We start from the raw sequence: 19,942 nt of genomic DNA, 5'->3' as shown, positions 1-19,942 counted from the left end.
TAAACATTGTAATTTTACAGCAATCTGGTCTCTTGAATGTTATTTGATAACCTGTCAATGTTTTTCTTTCAGGGTATGCATTCTTGTATATTAGGACTGATATTAAGGTATGCTTGCTTGCATACTTTTTACTGCTAAACTTATGATGGTTCGTTTATATATATGATTTCTTTCTACAATTATTCTTGTTCTTATAATTTATTAAGCAGAAAAGGCCAAAGTTGCGGGAAGAAGACTCTGGATTTACCTGTATTAGGGGAGGTCTCTATTCTTTCACTTGTTGTGCTGCTTTGTTGTATAACTTTTGCGGTCGTCTGGGCTCTAAATCGACATGCATCATATTCTTGGATTGGGCAAAATATTCTTGTAAGCATCCTTTCTACTTTCCTTTTTTCTTTTGTTTCTTTTGGATTCATTTCTTCTAATTTATCAATGATGGAGAAGTGAGAATTCTGTCATGGGTCTTGCTGGAAACAAAAAGGTTATGTATATCTTACCTTTCTCCTTCGAGATCAGAAATAGTTTGAATTCAAATTGGTTGGTTCATGATGAAGGTTGATAAAATTTAATTTATTATAACTGATCAACTTAAGCTTTTAGATTAAGTAGCCAAGAGGTTTGTTTTTTAAATTTTAGAAAATGAGCCTCTTTATTAATGCAAAGAAATGAGACTAATGGTCAAAGTACAAGAAAATTATACAAAGAGCAACAGAAACCAAAGGATTAGCGGGCACACTTGGGTATCTCAACTAGGTCGACACCTCTTTAGCACTCTCGTCATATCATCCGGTACAAGATACTGTCAAAGAAAATCCAAACAAAAGAGACTAAAAGAAAGCAAGCGATACAAAGCAAACAACCAAAACAAAAAGAAAAACAAAATTCATTACAAAGTCTTGGACAAGGAAAACAAGAAAGTAGAGAAACTCAAGTAATGACTAAGAATGAGTAGATAGAAGGGGTTTCTTCTATCCTTATGGTAAGATAAAAGCTTGCCGATTCAAGCAAATCTCCTGGATTGAATAAAATTTGATATCCTTGCTCAAATTGCACCAGGAAGCAGTATTACTTGCCGGTTTCGAAATGGTCAAACCAGCTTGACTTTTTGTCATGAAATTTTTTTTGATTCCGTTCAAACCACAATTTTGCAAGCAAGGCCTTAGTCATGTTTGCCCAGATTAATCTAGACCCCTTCTTTAATAAAGGACTGAATAAAACCTGCTGAATATTCAAGCTGAAAGAGTCACCAAATGGCCAAGTAGCATTGACAAGGGAGAAGAATTTTCCCCAACAATTGGTTTTTTCTTTTTTTTTTTTGAAAAGGACAGTCTCATTTCTCGATAACCAATAAGACAAAAGCTCATATTACAAGAGGATTATACAATGAGCAAAAGTGTAAAACTGAACAAGGATCAGGTGCATCCAGGCATCTCAACTAGATTGACACTCTCTTAGAACCCTCATCATATCCAACGAAATAAAGAACCAAACAAAAAATAAATAGTCCAATTCAGGGCTAAACATAGCCAATGCAAACCAATAAGAAACATAGAAACAAATCTAATTTGACTAGGAATAATAGACTGTAAAAAAAGGAGCTGCAAATGGAAGAAGCATTAAAGGTCGTTGCCCAAAGCTGGTTCATCAGTCAAGTAAGAAAGATGAAGGCCTGCTTGAGTAAGTACATGTAAAAAACAGATGCTGCGACCTTCCCCTTCCTTCTTACACAGAGGACAAATAGATGGTTAAAGGCAACTATTAGGGAGCTTTATTTGCATTATTGATGAACAATTTAGAAGCCCAAAGATCATAACCCATGTACGTATAGCCCAACACACCAAAAGGTGATTACATGAAAGAACGCCAATGAGCGACAAGAAAAGAAAGATGTAAAAGCTTAAAAGGGTGCTTATATTTGCACCAGAACGAAGCAGTAGAAATAACATCCATGAAAAGCTCAAAACTGGAGCTTTTTTCCTGAAAAAGGTGCTTATGTCCAAAGAATCAAACTAAAAGCCCGAGTGATAGCCAACCATAAAGTTTTCTTATGTCCATGGAAAGGATGACCAACCAACAGAGAAGTCAGGTTATCAAACATGTCATTAGAGAAAACAGTAGACCAGCATTGACCTGAAGGATAAAGTGTCAAGAAAGGGCAGCAAAATTGCAATGGAGAAACAGATGGACAGCAGATTCCGATTGGGAATGACACATATGACACCAAGAGGGAGTGAGGGCCATGTAGGGCACACGACGTTGAAGGCAATCAGCAGTATTAATGGCACTAAGGATGAGTTCATACATGAAAGTTCTAATTTTCTTAGGAAATCTATCCAACCAAATAGCAGAGTAAACATCCGTAGTCTTCTTGTTATCAAAGCCCATCAAACCTTCTCACATATAAGGTTAGTCAAGTCACACTTGCGATTATAAAATGAAGTGAGTTTACCTTTGGTTTGTTTGTTGCCATTAATTGACACAGTGCTGTCTAGGATCTTGAAGAAAAGAATATGGGTAATAACAAAAATGAAATAAAGAAAGATAATGGTCACATATATGATGGGATACTTGCTTTTAGTGAAGAATAGGACAATGGTATATATGTGCCTAATATTAGATAATGACGGAATTTGTGCCTTGCATCCCCCAAAGCCAAGGACTAACGGAAGAGACCCATTTTTCTTGATTTTATCATTTATGATGCCATTACGTTCTAGAAATGTTGGATGAATTAGCTCAGCATCTAGCTGTCCAATTGTGATATCAGTGGCAGAGCCACATTTACCAGGGGCACTCCCTCATATTACTTGTTCACTCTGCAATTGTTTTCTTAACTGTGCTGCTCCACACTTTATGTGCTTAAGTATATAGATTTTAATTTGTCAAATTCTTCTTAATAGGGTATTTGCCTGATGATCACAGTCTTGCAGATGACCCGATTACCTAATATTAAGGTACTCCAAGAAGTTCATCCATTTGGTTCATATACTGCTTCAACTTCCTTACAATCTTAATTGTCTCAGGTAGCAACAGTACTTCTTTGCTGTGCATTTATCTATGACATCTTCTGGGTGTTCATATCACCTGTAATATTCCATGAGAGTGTAATGATTGCGGTAAGCTTTATTATTTTTTCTGTACATTTACTTATAATTAATTTGAAACAAAGTTCAAGCAATGTAATGATATATATTCGTTAGAAACTACAAAATGAACTGGTTTTGAGTAGGATATTCTGGATGTCACCTGTATTTTAAGCCAAGTTTTGCATTCTCTTGTTGTATTGGAAGTACTTTCTTTTTTGGTTTTTCCACTTTCTTTCTGGCCCTATATTTGGGAACTTGTTGGCTATATCTTCCTAAGATGTCTATCTGGATAGAAGATAAGCATGACCAAAATTGTATGGGATAGCTTCCTTAATTGAATACGAAATATATTTTTCTTCCTCACATTAGGCTTCTGAGAGAGTCTTTTTTCCTTGCCATCTATGCATCTCAGAAGGTGATGCGACCAAAAGTGTTGATTCCATTCCCTGCGAATGACATTTCAGCCTTTGAGTTTATGATACAAAATAAAAAATTTAATGACTAATTACCTAATTAGAAAACAGAGAAGCCTATTAAATTGGTTAAAACTTAGGGAAAACATGTATTATCTTTGCAGAAAAACATGGAAGGAAAAAAAAGAAGAGAAAATGACAACGAAAAATGAATGAGAACAAAAAACAAAAAGAAAAAAAAAACAAAAAACGGGGAAAATAGAAGAAAAAAGGAAAACTTTGAAGCTTGCTTCCTTATAGGACATGGGGTAGAGGTTTAGCAAATATCCCTTTAAGGATGGAGATTGGATTTCAAGCTACAAAGTTTGAACCAAACGGGACTAAGAAAGGGGTGTGGAGATCTATTCACGAGGCTGCTGCATAGCTGAAAATTGGCACGCAATTAGGCGATAAGATTTGGTTCTAGGAGGATTTGTGGATTGGTGTCTTGAAACTTAATTTAGCCTTCCCAAGAATTTATAAAGTGGCTTCTATGAAAAATGGTTTCACTAATCAACATGGTCGACCTCATCCAACGACTAGGTTATATAATAATAATAATAATAAAGTATGGTGTGCACACATGCAAAACATTATGTAAGGAGATGTCTGCATAGGGAGATATCTTCCCCTTTTCAGCAATGGAGGCCAAGGAGCCATCTGCAATTCTAATTGTTTCGTTACTAGCACAAAGAATATATGACACAAAATGTTCAAAGGATCTAGTCAAATGATTTGTGGCACCATAATCTAGAATCCAGAATCAAGTGGTTCTTCCCATTAACACTAATAAGATCGAAGAACTGAGGTATACCTGATTGGACAATGACACCTAAAGTAGCGGGACTGGGATCGGTCTGGTTCCCGTTTGTGGATCAGGTAGTTGGGAAGGTCCAACAGACTCACTCACATACGTCCACCCTGTGTTCTATTTGTCGTTTGGAGGGCGTTTCTTACTGCCTGGGGGACGACCATGTAACATCCAACACTGTTCTTTGGTATGCCATTGTTTTTTGCAATGCTCACAAACAGGAACTGGTTTTCCATTATGCTTGTCACTGCCACTGGTAAAGGACCTCGCACTAAAAGCAGCGAAGTAAATAGTATTACGAGTTGCAGAAATATTCATAGCACTTGTGCGATATTCCTTGAGGCGGATTTTAGAACAGACTTCCATCAAGGAGGGAATTGGTCTCTGGCATGGTATACACCCTCGAACTACATCAAACTTAGGATTAAGACCAGCATGAAGGTCATAAATCCTGTCAATCTCTTCAATTCTAGAGACCATCACTGGGACAATTCCATATTCGTTCTCTGCATAGGTCCATTTCCTACCATATAAGAGAAAGTTTATTAAAAAAGGATGTGACATTCATGGTTCCTTGCTTGCATTCATGAACCTGCTTTTTCAGCGTGCATAGGCAAGTGACATTCTAATGTTTGGAGTAAAGTGTTTGAGTTGTGTCCCAAATGGCTGTTGCAGCAAACAATAAAGGCTTGCCAATTTGGAGCTCCATACTGTTGATCAATATGGATCGAAGAATAAAGTCCTCTGCCTTCCAGTATCATTCCTTGGATCGCCCGGTGGAGGACGAGGTATTTTTCCAATTAGAAAGCCAAATTTATGCTGTCCTTCAATTCATCTTCACTGACTGAGACCATGAGAATAGTTATTTCCATTCAACTTTTCCCTTGAAAGGTGATGCCAGAAAAAGGATATTGAACCACGAATTTAATGAGAATGGAGCAAATGATTCTACAGAATTCCAAGTTCTAGAAATATTAATCCATGGGCTTCAAAGACTTGAATGATGTTTTTCTATTGTATGACAATAAAAAACATCTGGTTCTTGAATTCTAGACACCACCAATTTCCACTGAGGAAGTTCCATAAGTAGCATCTGTTGATTTTATGGAATAAATCTATATTTCATTCATTATTTAGTAGAGATACAAGCCTATATATAACCATAGAGAAATACACTTAAGAAAATAATATCAAATAATATCTCCTAAGAATAATCTAATTATATTAATACCCTCCCTCAAACTCAAGGTTGAAATCACAAACTTGAGTTTGCTAAGAACTAAGAAAAAAAAAAAAATATCTAGAATAGAATAAAAAACCCAAAGAACAAACACACAAAGAACTTCTAGGTTAGAACAAACCCACGAAAAACTTCTGGGATAGAAACATAGATCCTCGTATAGAGATCTATAACAGAACCTAGGAAGAACGAAACAAGAATTTCGAGGGGCAAAATGAAAGAGCAAAACTGAAGCAAAGTAGAATCAAAGCTGGACGAGAACAGGGTCGGAATTGGACATAAGTGTTTTGTCGGATCAGAATGGAACCGAACGAACTAAACTAGAGCAAGTCAGAATTAGATTAAACGGGAAATCTAGGGCGAACAGAACGGAAACTGAACTGAATGGAGCATAGAGGCTTAGCGGATCTGAACAAAAACAGAATGGAGGTGTCATTGGATCTGGGCTTCGATCTAAACTTCAAAGGCAGACATGAAGAATGGGTCTGAACGGAATCAGACAGGTCTGGAACAGATTGGAGGCGGACGCGAGGATTTGAGGAAATGGGGTTTCATGGGTTTTGTCGGGACAACATAAGAAGATGGAGCAACGGCAACGAAACGCAGCGGCGAGCGGAGCTTCTTGGACGACGAACAAAACCGAAACTCTTCGGCTGGGCGTTCGGCTTCAACTGACAGAGGTTCAATCAGCTGCTTGGCTAACGGAAAAACAAGAGGTCGGACGAAGAACTATGAAGGAGATGACCGCCGCGGACGCTAGTGAAAAACGAATGGGGTTTCTGGGGTTTGGATGGTGGCAGATTTGAACAGCAATGAGTAGCAAAGGGAAGGTGCAACGACAACGGCGGATTTGTAGATCTAAGGGGCGGCTTCGGCTAATGGGAGATGATTCTGCCTCCGTTGATGGCTAATGGGAGATGATTCTGCCTCTGTTGATGAATGATCAACGGAGGCAGAGATCAAACGGGATGTGGAGGCTAGAATTCAATAAGGCGAAAACCCTAGAGCTCTGATACCATGTTGATTTTATGGAATAAATTTATATTTCATTCATTATTTAGTAGAGATACAAGCCTATATATAACCATAGAGAAATACACTTAAGGAAATAATATCAAATAATATCTCCAGAATAATATCTCCTAAGAATAATCTAATTATATTAATAGCATCAACCGTATTTTAAAGCAAAGCTGAGTTTTGAATGGATAAACCACCAGTACTCAATGCTTCATTCAGCTGTGAAGTGATAACTGACTTCCCGTACACAAGATGAGAAATCTTACCTCTATTGTTCCCTTCCTGAAAGAAATGTAAGATGGATTCCATTTCCAAGCTTGCGGCGGATGGTGGGGGTGCTCCTTCTGAGGTTGGCAGTGTAGACAAATGGCCACTCGAACTTGATGGCCCAAACTTAAACCCTAACCCTAACCTTGTGAGAATGTAGCTGTCAAATGGATAAACAAAGAAACAAATATTCCAAACCCTAGATGGGCTCTGATACCATGTAATTTGTACTTGGAGAATAATCTCTTATAATTTAATTAGGCTAAAGATACGATACATATAGGCAAGTAAAAAATCCTAATCTAGGGAATATAAAATTACAATAAATGAAAACTATATATAATAATATATCAACACATTATAACACAGATCACTAACAAATATGCCCTGATTGTTACAATTGGAGCCAACTTTACTGGTACGCAGTGCACCAGACTTATGTAATGGAAAGGATTTATGTATTGGTCAATGTCTTTTTTTTAAAAAAAAAAAAAAATTTTGCTTAGTTGCTTGTAACAGCTCCTGTTCTATCTCTTTGTTACTTGTAGCAGCTCCTGTTCTATCTCCTTGCTCTAAAAAATAAGATGGAGCATTTCATTGTGTAATTTATTCTGGTTTCACCATGAATATTGTTCAAAGGATATTAGATGGACAAGATTAATGGGTTTAGTGTGTATTGTCATGCAATTTCTTTCTAATTCAATTTTTTTTTTGTAATTCTAGTCATTTCTCTCGGGCATGTTCAGCTGATGCACTTTATAATCTCAAGATGCATGGAATGAAAATACATTCCACTTTATTTCTTTCCTTCTTTCTCAATGAAAGTTTCTAAAAAAAAAATGTATGGAATGAAAATTTTCATTTTGGATTTGTTTGCAACTTTTTTAGGTTGCCCGAGGAGACAATAGTGGTGGAGAATCCATTCCAATGCTCTTAAGAGTTCCTCGCACTTTTGATCCTTGGGGTGGATTTGACATGATTGGATTTGGGGATATACTCTTCCCTGGTCTGCTTGTTTCGTTTACTCGCAGGTACTGATGCCACGAACAGTAGAATGTCTCTGGTGTAACAAAGGACTTCTTGTTATCTTGTATTGCTTAAAAAACACCAAATCATGTGATTCATTTCTCTCACAGGTTTTACAATTATTTCGAGTACAATTGATATCGACTAAACTGAAACATTCAAATTACTTGGGTATTGGGGAGTTGCCAGTCTTTTTCCAACGATTTGGCCACATCTCTTGCACTCAGTCTGTTGTGGCCACTCAATGAAAGAGAAAAATGAACCCCCCAAAAAAGAAAAACTAAATCCATTTATTTGATGCTCTTAAACAAGCTAGCTCCTTACATATTAAGTAAAATAGAACGATGTTTGCCAGCTACACTACCGTCATCCTTTTCTTTTGTTTGTAGCTCATGTCTTCCACAAAAAACCCATTCTCCTCGTACCAAAAATAGGTAGTTTGTAAGCAATAAGCTTGAACTGCCAACATAATTGGAAAAAATCATATTTAAACCGCACAGAAATTGAAAATAGAGGATGAAAACCCACAAAAATGGCATTAGTCAGTGAGCCCGGTAGAGGCAGCAGGAACAGTGGAAAAAGACTGGTGAAGAGAGAAATCTGGCGAAATAAGATGGGAATGGTCTAGTGGGTAATCAATGAGAGAGAAAAACAGTGGAGGGGGTCTAGGGTTTAAGGCACAAATGACTAGAAATAAAAGAGATACTTGCCCTGACGATAATGATTGACATCAGCCAAAGGTGTCGGTGGTCGGTGGTCGGAGATGTCTGCTGGAGGACAGCTCGAAATTTGAATGATATTGATGCACTCAAATTTGTGTTTTTATTCATTGAAATGGAAATAAGCCTTAAATATTATTAAAAAGGGGCTGTATTTTTGCATGGAAGGGAGATTTGGTAACCAATTATTAGCCCAACTAGTCAGTCTAACAAATAAGTCTCTGGCCAACAAACAGCCATAACGAACTAATATAATGGCCCAAAAAAACTGCAAGAAGAGAATAAAACAAGGATTACCATAAAAAGATAAGCGGACTAAGATACTGAATACTCCTACCAGATGTGCAGGATTTGCATGTTGAAATGAAATCATGAAATCTTAACCATGTTCAGCACATTTTTGAACTGCTAACAGTAATATTTTGTATTTACGTCTTCTTTTGTGGTGCAATTCTGTTTGCTCAATTCTTTTATGTTGGTTTGTTGTCCCAGATTTGACAAAGCGCAAAAGAAAAGCAAGTGTAATGCATATTTTCCATGGTTGCTTGTTGGTTACGGCACTGGTGAGTACCTTTTGAAAATGTTTTTTATTTATTATCTTTTTAACGTCATAGAAAATATCTTCTTGGCCTGTCTAACTTTTTACATATTTGTTGGACCATGAGTGCATGTTCACTTTTGTTCATTATATCTTTCTTTACTTTAAACATTAGTCTCATTCATTATTTCATTGAAGAGACTTGTCTTCATTAAAAACAAATATTTGTTATTGGACTGCACACCTTTAATGTGATTAAGGCGGCTATTCTGTGAATGTCTCCATCAATTACTGAGTTTGTTGTCTTGCTGTCATGACGTTAACTAAAAGGCAATCGCTGTTTCTAAAAAGTTGCTATGTCTCATTGCAATGTGGGATACATCTGCAGGTTTTTACTTGGATCTTTGTGACTAGAAGGGTAGGGACTAAGACTGTTTCCATATTTCTCTGTCATCTTATATGACACCTAGGGCTGAAGAGGGTAGGGAGTGGTCGTATGTGCACCAAGTATGGACAGGTAATGACTCTTGGTAAAATAACATGGTAAAAAAAATGCTTAATAGAACGGTTAGCTCCCACATATACAGACAAGCAATACTTTTCCTTTTGTTGGCTCCTTAACTAGGAACTTCATGACTCAACGTGTTTGGAGGCTCATTCACTAGGAAGTCAATTAATGTCTTAGAGTGGGAAGGTCTATAAGTTCAAGTCCTTGTCCTTGTATGGGTTAAAAAAAAATAATTACTGACCTTTTGAGTAAAGGAGGTTTGGACCACTCAGTCATTTATTAATGGTTTGGCTTTACTCTTTGTTTGGGAGTTAGGAAATTGATACTTTTGACATTTCTACCCTTCAAAAAATTTCTTCGTAACCAAAGAAATTATGTTGTTAGAAGGAGAATACAAACAAGAACGTTAGGCATAAAAAATGCTTTGTTTGATTATGCTTGTTCTACAGCTCAGGGAAGAGGGGGAATTGCTTAAGTAAGAGATAGAGGAGGTAAGTTGGAAGACTAAATGATCTTGTACTGATTCGATCAAACGTTATTCATTCAATGGGTATCAGGAGTGATGAGCGAGTTCACATTTTCAGTTCTAGTTTGATCATTAGGCTGCCCTACAGTGGGACAAATCTAGTGTTAATTGAAAGTTAGTGTCAAATTATGATTTGACAATGAAGCAAGAAATTTTAGTTCACTGGATACTTAATCTCTCTTTGTAACAAGTTGATTAACCTGTAGATACTTCTTATTTATTTATTTATTTATTTATCATTATTATTTTTCAGGTCTCTTCTTAACATATTTGGGCTTATATTTTATGAATGGACATGGTCAACCTGCACTCCTTTATCTTGTCCCATGCACCTTAGGTAACACAGTTTTGTTTATTTAGTCAGGTTTCATAACTCCCAACTGTGGACCAAGTCTTATTTTGTATCAATTTTTCATTTGATCATATTCCAATTCTTAAATTTACCTCTCCATTGTTTTTTATTTACTTGCAGGTGTTACTGTTGTTTTGGGTTTTATCCGAGGCGAGCTTAAGCAACTTTGGAATTATGGGACAGAAAATCCCGTGCATAGGGAACCTTCTGGAGAAGCTTAAAGTTGTAGGCCATTTCAGAATGTAACTGTAAAATAAATTTTTTTCCTTATTATTTTTTTCCCATTATGTGGGGAGAAGGGCATTTGTTATAATGGTAAGGGCGTCTTCTTACACTAGTAGCATCTTTTGGCTGTATCCTCAACAATTTCATGTATTTAAGAGTTAATTTATTTATGAGGCATCATCTGATCAAAACACGTGTATTGAGAAAATATAATAAAATAATCTAATATAATGTATAAATATATATATAATAAGAAATTTAAGAAAATCATTAAAGTAATTAAGCAATTAAAAATATCAAAAGTTCTCATTTTCTTCACATTATTTAAAATTCTTTCCGATTTGGGTGCATCCACTTGATACCACTATTTATAGACAATTTGACAAGCATGAGGTGAGTTATATTGCCATTAAGAGTTTAACGTTTAGTGAACACATGGATCGATCAAGGAAGTGGTCTTATTTAGACACCAAATGTCTACGTTAACAAGACAAACTTGTTAGATAATCTATATATTTATCTAATATTTATAACTCTCTCTTTTATGTCCCTTACATATATAGAATATGCCTCATTAAAATCTTACTAGGAAAAAATCTAATGGAGAAAAAAATTTTGATAAAAGAAAAAGTACATATTTCATATAATTTATATACTTACAAAATTACAGTTTACTTTCTCTCATGTAAATATCACCACTCCAGACCTTTGAGTTAACATATTTTAATGATGCACACTAATTTTTTAAAGGTTGTAGGAAGATAAGTTTGTCAGGTTATCTTTTAAACACATTTAGTCTACTGTGATGCAGTCTTTTTTTTTCAAGATCATGAATATAAAAAAGTTTGGTGAGGTGTAGTTTGTTTCACCACCTTTAATATAACCTCATTTTATTTGAGCTGTATATGTTGTTGTTTTCATATAAGGTTGTTGGAAAAAGTTTATTAGAGATAAATCACATGATTTATGAATGTGTTGAGTATCAATCTTAACCATATACATTCCCAACTAGCCTCATGAATTGCAAGAGTTGTGTCATGATTTGAAGAGGTGACTGTTATGGTTTGTTTTATTAATTGCTAGGATATAGCAGTTCTTCCATATGTAAATAGATAACCTGTTGGAGATCTAACTTTGTGTGTATCAAATAAATATCTAGAATCTACAAAACCAATTGGGTTAAAATTTGTTTTGTTTGAATAAAATAATTCCATATCAATTGTTCATAAAAAATAACGAAGTATATGTTTAATTTCATTTCAATGCATTTTTGTTGGAGATGAACTATATCTAGCTAATAAATTTACTGAAAATGCAATATTTAGTCTTGTATTATTAACAAGATACATAAGTACACCAATTGCACTATGACATGATACTTCTGAACCAAGAAGCTCTTTATTATCATCTAGCGGTCGAAATATATATTTCTTCACATCTAGTGAACGAAATTACATTGAAATGTTCACTAAGTGTGCTTTGTCCATATAAAATATTTTCAAAATTTTTCATGTATAAGTTGATTGATAAACAAATATTTCGTTGTTAGATGCTCAATTTGTAAATCAATGCATAATTTTGTTTTTTCAATGTTTTTTCTCTTGAATTATTTCTTAAGATATTCCATTACCTTTGAAAACTTTTAGGACGTGTTTGAGGTGAGGATTTAGGGAGAAAATGATAAAGAAAATTGGGTCAAACTGTGTTTGCCCAAGGGTTATGATAAATGGGGATTGAGGTTATCCTAATCCCCATTTAATCCTACTTCCTCTACGTTTTTCCCTCCATTTTTCTTTGTACAACCCTAAAATCACACTACCCCATTTTCTTTAATTTATGTACGACTTTCTTCCCTTTTCCTCTGATTATCTTCCTTATTTTTTGTTGTCTTCTTCCTTTTCTCTTCCTAAAACGAAATGAAATTGGAAATCTATTTCCTTCCCTCCCATTTTTGATGATATTCAAATTCTCTTCGTCTTCGATTTTTGTCCTACTCTCTCCAATTTTATGTCCCTGCTGTTGAAACTCATTTTCGTTTTGCGATGGTTGCATTTCGATGCTACCTCTAAAACGGTTCTCATCCTCTCTCTGATGCGCTTCGTTGACCGGTTGCGACAAATGTGCGTTACCTCCGAAACATTTCTCATCCTCTTTCCATCTTTCCATATGTTTGGTTTGCCAATGAACCCTTGTGGCTTTCCAACCCTTAACGGTCCCAGAACAATTTTACTAACTTTTGTTTTGATCGAACGACCTGATGCGACACTAATATGTTGAACAGAAGCCGAGTAGGGGCACTGCGAAGCATGACAGGGGTCGTCGGTCAACACTGAAGGTATGTGCAGCCAATGATGAGTAAATTGGTGGTTCTATCCTAATGCTTTTTTCATGGTTCTTTCCTAATACATAAGTACTTTTTTTTTAGTCTACTATACATTTATTTTTCCATTGCCAGTGATGAGTTTAATGTTGGGCAGTATCTGATGTTCAATTTTTTTTTTTATAATGGTTCATCTATCAATTTGTTTTGGTGTTCTAGACTCTGTGTTACTCACATGTATGATTATAATTAGTCTTCGTATGTGATCCATTCTGTCCTGCACCTCCATTCCATGTCATGTTTACTGCATCAAAATGCATTTGTGATTCATTCCATTTGTTCATTGGCATATTATTATTTAAAAAAACTTGTTTCATTTGTCCTCACACATATGGATGTGTTTCACTTGATTTTGTTTTCATGGTTGCATTAAATTGTGTTTTACAAGCTTCTGGTTTATGATAACATTGTCTATTCCTTTAGCAATCTATTTTTTATGTCAACAATGTCATGCCTACTATGTATTTATGTTGAAAATTATGGTTTTTGCTTTACATATGATGTCATCGAGTCCACCGCTCGAAATTCTACTGCATATGCGTTCTTCTTGAATTCCTTTGCGGGAATTTCTTAACTCTGAGGCTACGTTCTTTCCCTTTCATTATGTACTAACGCTTCTGCTATTTATTGTACGGTTCTCTTTCCAGTTAAAGTATATTTAGTATGCACTTTATAATGAACGTTTCTTTTACATTACGTAATGTATACTGGCACACATACGTAATGACTTGCAATTTTTTTGTTTTAATTTTCAGCTCGCAGTTAAACCATTCGTAAATGAGGTACTACGCCTATAAACCTTGTGCATTTATAAAGTCGGATGTATTTGTGGTGTAGTTTATTGAATTTTGTAATAAATTCATTTGTTTTGTTCATGCCAACTTTGTTTTTAAAATGTCGCAATATATGTATGCTAATATTTTAAATTTAATTACTCTATTTACAACTATTTCTAAAATAAAAGGAAGATTTTAAAATATATGTTTCAATCGGAAAAAAAAGATATATAAATTAAACTTCATATTTTAAAACATAGAACATCCAATACTCTAAAAACTTAGGGTTGTTCGTTTGGTTGAATGTTTCAAAATGTTTAATTTTTAATTTTTTTTAAAAAAAGTTGAAGGGTCTATAAACTATTTAAAATTATTTAAAAAAAGATCAACCTAAATGATAAAATTGTGACAAATATTTACAAAATCTAGTAAAATTTCAAATATCAATTATAGAATATGAAATTTTATTATAATTAATAAATAATTTGGCTACTGATATATTTGAAAATGTAAAATTTTATTTAAAACAATTTGTATCATTCTTGTAAAACACCATTTTCTTTGAGTTCTATTCCAAACAAATTAAACCCTTATTCTATAACATATTTCTACCATTTTCGAAAGAAAAATAAAAGTTATCTAAACAATGTTTTTATCATAAGAGAGGATCATGATGATCAAGCTATAATGAAAATAAACCATGTTTGCTTTGAGAAAGATAGAGAGACCAAGTTGCCACAACTAATTTATATCATTCTTCAAGATTGAAATGGATTTTATTATATGCAATGTTCAAAATCTCTTAAGATAAGCAAGAAAAAGCATACCACATGAGAAAAAGAAAATCTTATAATCTCATAATTAAACAAGCTTGCCACAACTCATTTTTATCTAATTTTTCAATATTAAAAGAGAAATCCATCACAAAATTTTTAAAAATGCAATCATAAAAACAGAAACTATAAGAAATTCATATACATAAAACTCACAGTTTTTCCTTCTTCTGCAGAGATTTCCAAAGCTGTACACATACAATATCAAGAGGGACAAAAATATAGAAGAATAAAGGAAAAAGGTATAAAAAAAGTATGGTTATATACACACAAACGAATACATTTTTAAAATAAAAAACAAAGAAGCAAATAAGAGTATGAAAACAATGGATTTATGCAAGAAGTACCACCCCAATGCATGCACAAATATTATATATATTTATATTGTTCTAAAATCTCTATATAAGTTTCTTCTTATATGCATGGAAAAAAAAAATTAAAGGCTACAAACCGATATTTAATCATATGAATTAAATCTCTCTCTTTTCTACTTTTGCTGTATGTTGTGTATAATTTAATTAAGCTGTGTTTGGATGTATATATATATATATATATATATTATCATGATCTGTGTTAATAATGAGGAATTTCTTAAGAAGATTTGGATCAATTGACCTTTGACAAGTGATGATTAGATATGGCTTTCATCACCTTAACCTGCGTGGACAAGCAATGGATGTAATTCGCAGTTTCCTCCAACAACGTGCACACGTCCATGGTCTCACCACCGGGGAGCAGGCGTCGGAGCTTACCCACCATGTCATCAGAGCTAGTCGAGGGTCTTCTTTTTCTCCTCATTAGAGTCTTGTGTCTGGGTCGCGTATGGAGCCTGAAGAGAAGGGCTCTAGCCCAAGCTCGCCTTCGCCCTGCAACCCGAGCCATGGAAGAGTATGCAGCCATTTTTATCCGTCGACTCTGGCGTTTTAGCTGATCTGGAGGAGCGGAGGCAAAGGTGGCGGATCTTTGGGATTTGATTCGGGAGAACAATCTGTTAGAAATTAATAAGCTAGATACATTATGGATAACACATTAATAGATACATTTCTAGTTTCAAGATACATATGCATTTCTAGATACATGTAATTATTCAAGTACATGAATGGTATGTATTCATGTACTTCATTTATTTTGTGTCTTTTAGGAAGTGTCTCTTGAATACTATATATAGAGATCATTTCCTTCATTTGTATACATAGATAAAAAAGAATCAAATCAATAGAAGCAAATTGAGTTTTAGAAAGTAAGTGAGTTTCAAGAGAACAACATTCTTCTCTTGTGTGTTATTGAGTTTTCTAAGAGAACAAATTTCTTCTCTTAAAAGTTTGTGAGATTTAGAGTAAATTTAGAGTGGGCTCGTCAACGCCTCCAACACAATCGAAGGAACGTTCGAGCGAAACAGAGTCGGGATGAAGTGGAATTCAATAGGGTTATAGCTGATTTAGAATTAGCCATGGATAAAATGAAGAGGGAAAGATTTATAATAATATTTAGAGAGAGAGAAGGATCTTGAATTCCTTGTACAGCTAACTCTGACACAACATATCTTTTGAAAGAGAGAGAGAGACAAAGGGAAGAATGAAGGTTTGGATCAAGTTGAGATTTTCTGATTTGGGACTGACATAGAGGGGCCTCTTAGCTTGAAATTATGGACAAAATTAAGGCAACATCTTGAGTTGAAGCACAAAGTATAATAACTTGATTGATTTACACAAACACCATCAAAGCTTAAGAAAACACAGAATTTCTCTCTCTAAAGTGGAAACAACTCAGGAAGAAGCATATAGGGGAAGGAATCAAGCAATAGGGAGGGAGGGAGGGAGGAATAAGGGATTGAAATTGGATGGCTATGGGGAATTGTGGCCTTTTGGAATCAAATGGGTTCTTTTTCATTACATTATTATTATTAATCATACACAATTTAGAGTTAAAATCTCTTTTTCATCCCTAAACTTTGCTTCTTCTCTTATTTTGGTCCGTAAACTTTTAAATGTCTGTTTTGGTCGGTGAACCTTTGAAAAAAATTTAGTTTAGTCCCTAACATTAGAACTTCGTTTTCGTTAACTATTTAATGGAACAATGATGACATGACTTTCTATATTTGGATGATTAGCTTCTAGATTTCTCGTATTAATTAAATTGATAAATTACTCCGAAATCTTGTTAATTTATTTTACATAGAAATATAATTTGGAATCAAAATAGAACTAAATAATAAAGTATTGAGAAAGAGAGAGTTACTCGACATGTGTGTGCGCTCTCAAAATAGAGCTTGGGGATCACGCCATAGCTAAAACCTAAAGACATGATTGGATGATGCCAACAAAAAACACACACAAATAAAGTAATAACAATTATCATTCTCTCTCAATTTGTTTTTCCTTTTCATTGTGGGAAAATGATAATTATTCACAAAAAAGTTATTGTATAAGACTAGATTAGAACTAGCCCAATAAATGATATATACTTATGAGACAGAAATGATTAAATTTACCTGTACATCTAACAGTTATTAAAAACAACCATATATATATATATATGTAATAAAGATATGTTAAGATAAATACTGTGAAGTTTTTGTGTGTTATGATCAGATAGACGTTTGGGATGAGAGAGTTCTTCTTTCAAGTGATTTTCTTTACCACAGGGAAAAAGAAGTAAATTTTGGAGAAAGAGATGAAGGTAGGAGAAGTGGAATATGGGGCCTAGATAGGGCCAACCACCACATGAGAGCACATGGGATGAGTTACCCACTTGTTCCATGGAGAGAACTTTTTTTTTATTATTACTAACACTTTCCAATAGGTTTAATTCCTAATGGGTTTTCCTTTTCACTAAACTCTTCCTTTTGCTTTTGGACTCCAACCATTTTCTCTCTTCCTCCAATAATGAAATCATTTGATGTGGTTGATTGATTGAAGGTTAAAACATATAAGATGGAGGCTAATAATGAAGTTAAACATGCAACGGTCTTTGTTCATAAGTTTAACATTTTTTAAAAACATAATCACAAATTGGTTCAATTATAAATTTAGTTTCTTAAAAGTTTAATATTTTATTAATTTTTAATTGTATTTTACATTATCATACTAACATCTAATTTAAACTTAAATGTAGAGATGAGTCTTGAAGAAGCGATAGGATACATTCCTCCGACGAACTTATTGAGGTAGTTTATGCTTTATTCATTCAAATTGTCTTTCCCATCTTCATTTTCTTTGAAAATTCTTGTCTATGTACTTAACTCGTAATTTTCTGATGCAAAATCTATAACACTTATTTTGTTATTTTTTAATGTAACGTAACATTTCAGATCAGATAATTTAGAATTGTCAAAATGTTAAATTGTCAAAAGATTGATTTAGAATTCTTTTATATGAAAATATATTGTTGGGATTCAAATAATTGATTTGCTTATTGACGTGATTGACTGCAGCTTATTGAGATAGCTTTTGATTTATCAACCAGTTTTGTTGAAGGTATGATGATTATCTTCTAATATATCAACTTACATTGAAGATAGTCGTATGTATATAATAAATGTGAAGACCATATGATTGAGGAGTCAATTTACTAATTTAGAGGGAGCCTAAACTTGTCTCACAATTACCTTCCTCAAAGGGAGTCCGAGTTTATTTTTTAAGACGTGATGATAACTTATTAAAGTTACAAACATTTGAATCTCAATAATATTTCTTATTTGAGTAAAAGAGCCCTCTACACGTATGTATTTGTCAAACTGAATTATCAAAGTTTTATCTATTACTTGTCTTTATCCTTTGGCTATTAAAATTATTTTGACTATCTTACGTTTTCATACTGTACACAGAAAATAATTGTAGTCTGAGAATGTTGATATTTTAGTATTCTATAAAATATGCACGTGCAAAAGAAAAAAATCCATTAACCAATGAATTTTCAAGGCACCAAGTTAAATTTCTTTAGAAACTTCCTCTTTCGTGAAATTTTCTTAGAGAGTTCCTCTCTCATAAATATGTCAGAAAAGTCTTTTTTTCGGCCTTGGAGCAGTAGGTTTATTCAATCAATGAAGCCTACCTCACACACATATGACTAATTCAATGGTTGATATTTCACAATTCTGAAAACTTCATTTATATATACCCATTATCTTTTCTTCAATTTACCTTATGTGCTTTTAAATCTCTCTTCAACCTCCTCCTCCTTCTTCTTCAACTTTAACAAAAATACAGAAGATTTTGATCCAAAATAATCCAATGGATACGAAGCACAAAGAAATGCAGTTCCTTGGAGCCTTCCAAATCTTCAAAGAAACCTACAAAATTATCAGCAAAAACAAGAAAATATTTGCCATGGCAGCACTTTGCTTCATCCACCCTCTAAACTTCATTCTTTCAGGCCTCTTGTTGACCTTGAATGACATCCTAAGAAACCTCCATGATTATGGGAATACATCACATCTCTTCTCAAGCAATTATATGTCCACCGTTTGGCCCTTCCACATCATATCCATCATTTTCCTCTTTTGGTTTTTCTATCTCATCCACCGCCGGTGTGTCTCAAACCGTTGCCGCCTTATACACCGGCCAAAAACCGTCCATTAAGGACACAATGAGCGTGGTAGTCAAGGTTTGGAAGCGTCTTCTCCGTCACGAATCTTTGTGTTATTCTGGTTTTCTTGATATATCATATGATCGTTGGACTTGCTTTGTTCATCATTATTTTGCCATTAGGAACAGTTGATAGAACAACTTTGGGTGTGGCTTTTGTTTTTTATTTTGTTGGGTTGTTGTATTTGGTAGTGGTGTTACAATTGGCTGGTGTTGTTTCTGCGTTGGAAGAGTCTCGTGGGTTTAAAGCCATGGCGAAGAGTAGGTTGCTCTTGAAGGAAAATATGGTATCTGCGACAGTCATCGTGTTGGCGATTTCTTCTGGCTTTGGGATTTTACTATGGCTAAAGTCTCTTACTAGAATGATGCTTTTTTCGCCGCCGTCGGTCGCTATCTGGATGCATTTGTTGGCCAGCTTGTCATTAGACTTGTTGGTTTTGGTTTTCCTATTATGGAGTCTTGTATCAGAGACGATGTTCTATTTTGTGTGTAAATCGTATAACCATGAGAGTATCGACATGTCGACTGTCTCAGATCATGATCCAATTCTTTTAGAAAATCCGAGAGTATTAATATTGTCGATTTGTATGTGACATA

General features: G+C 34.4%; 1 protein-coding gene and 2 long non-coding RNA genes across 5 annotated transcripts in view; 2 read left to right on the top strand and 1 right to left on the bottom strand.

The window, feature by feature from the left end:
* Window positions 1-10,961, top strand: part of LOC101207965 (signal peptide peptidase-like 5) — a 38,319-nt gene extending 27,358 nt beyond the window's left edge. The window contains exons 7-14 of one of the 3 annotated variants that reach the window (XR_004217377.1): window positions 73-107; window positions 207-366; window positions 2,901-2,954; window positions 3,024-3,116; window positions 7,765-7,907; window positions 9,114-9,184; window positions 9,548-9,676; window positions 10,447-10,530. Coding sequence is in view for 2 of the 3 variants with exons in the window: in XM_011658171.2 (XP_011656473.1) it covers window positions 73-107; window positions 207-366; window positions 2,901-2,954; window positions 3,024-3,116; window positions 7,765-7,907; window positions 9,114-9,184; window positions 10,447-10,530; window positions 10,666-10,766 (741 nt within the window). In the remaining variant the exon portion in view is untranslated. Of the gene's footprint in view, window positions 1-72; window positions 108-206; window positions 367-2,900; window positions 2,955-3,023; window positions 3,117-7,764; window positions 7,908-9,113; window positions 9,185-9,547; window positions 9,677-10,446; window positions 10,531-10,665 lie in introns of those variants that run through there. The other 2 variants (XM_011658172.2, XM_011658171.2) reach the window with 2 other exon arrangements.
* LOC116404530 lies at window positions 618-7,766 on the bottom strand. The gene is made up of 2 exons (XR_004217378.1): window positions 6,876-7,766; window positions 618-3,532 (listed from the first exon to the last, which is right to left on the bottom strand). It is a non-coding gene; the product is annotated as an uncharacterized LOC116404530 (long non-coding RNA).
* Window positions 10,962-12,477: 1,516 nt separating the features above from the next.
* LOC116404428 lies at window positions 12,478-16,003 on the top strand. Its single transcript, XR_004217273.1, has 3 exons — window positions 12,478-13,105; window positions 13,906-13,932; window positions 14,936-16,003. It is a non-coding gene; the product is annotated as an uncharacterized LOC116404428 (long non-coding RNA).
* The last annotated feature ends 3,939 nt before the right edge of the window (window positions 16,004-19,942 follow it).

Source organism: Cucumis sativus, chromosome 6 (assembly GCF_000004075.3).
Source record: "Cucumis sativus cultivar 9930 chromosome 6, Cucumber_9930_V3, whole genome shotgun sequence".
NCBI lineage: Eukaryota > Viridiplantae > Streptophyta > Magnoliopsida > Cucurbitales > Cucurbitaceae > Cucumis > Cucumis sativus.
Note: the sequence above shows the minus strand (reverse complement) of the source record. Positions and strands in the feature narration are given on the sequence as shown.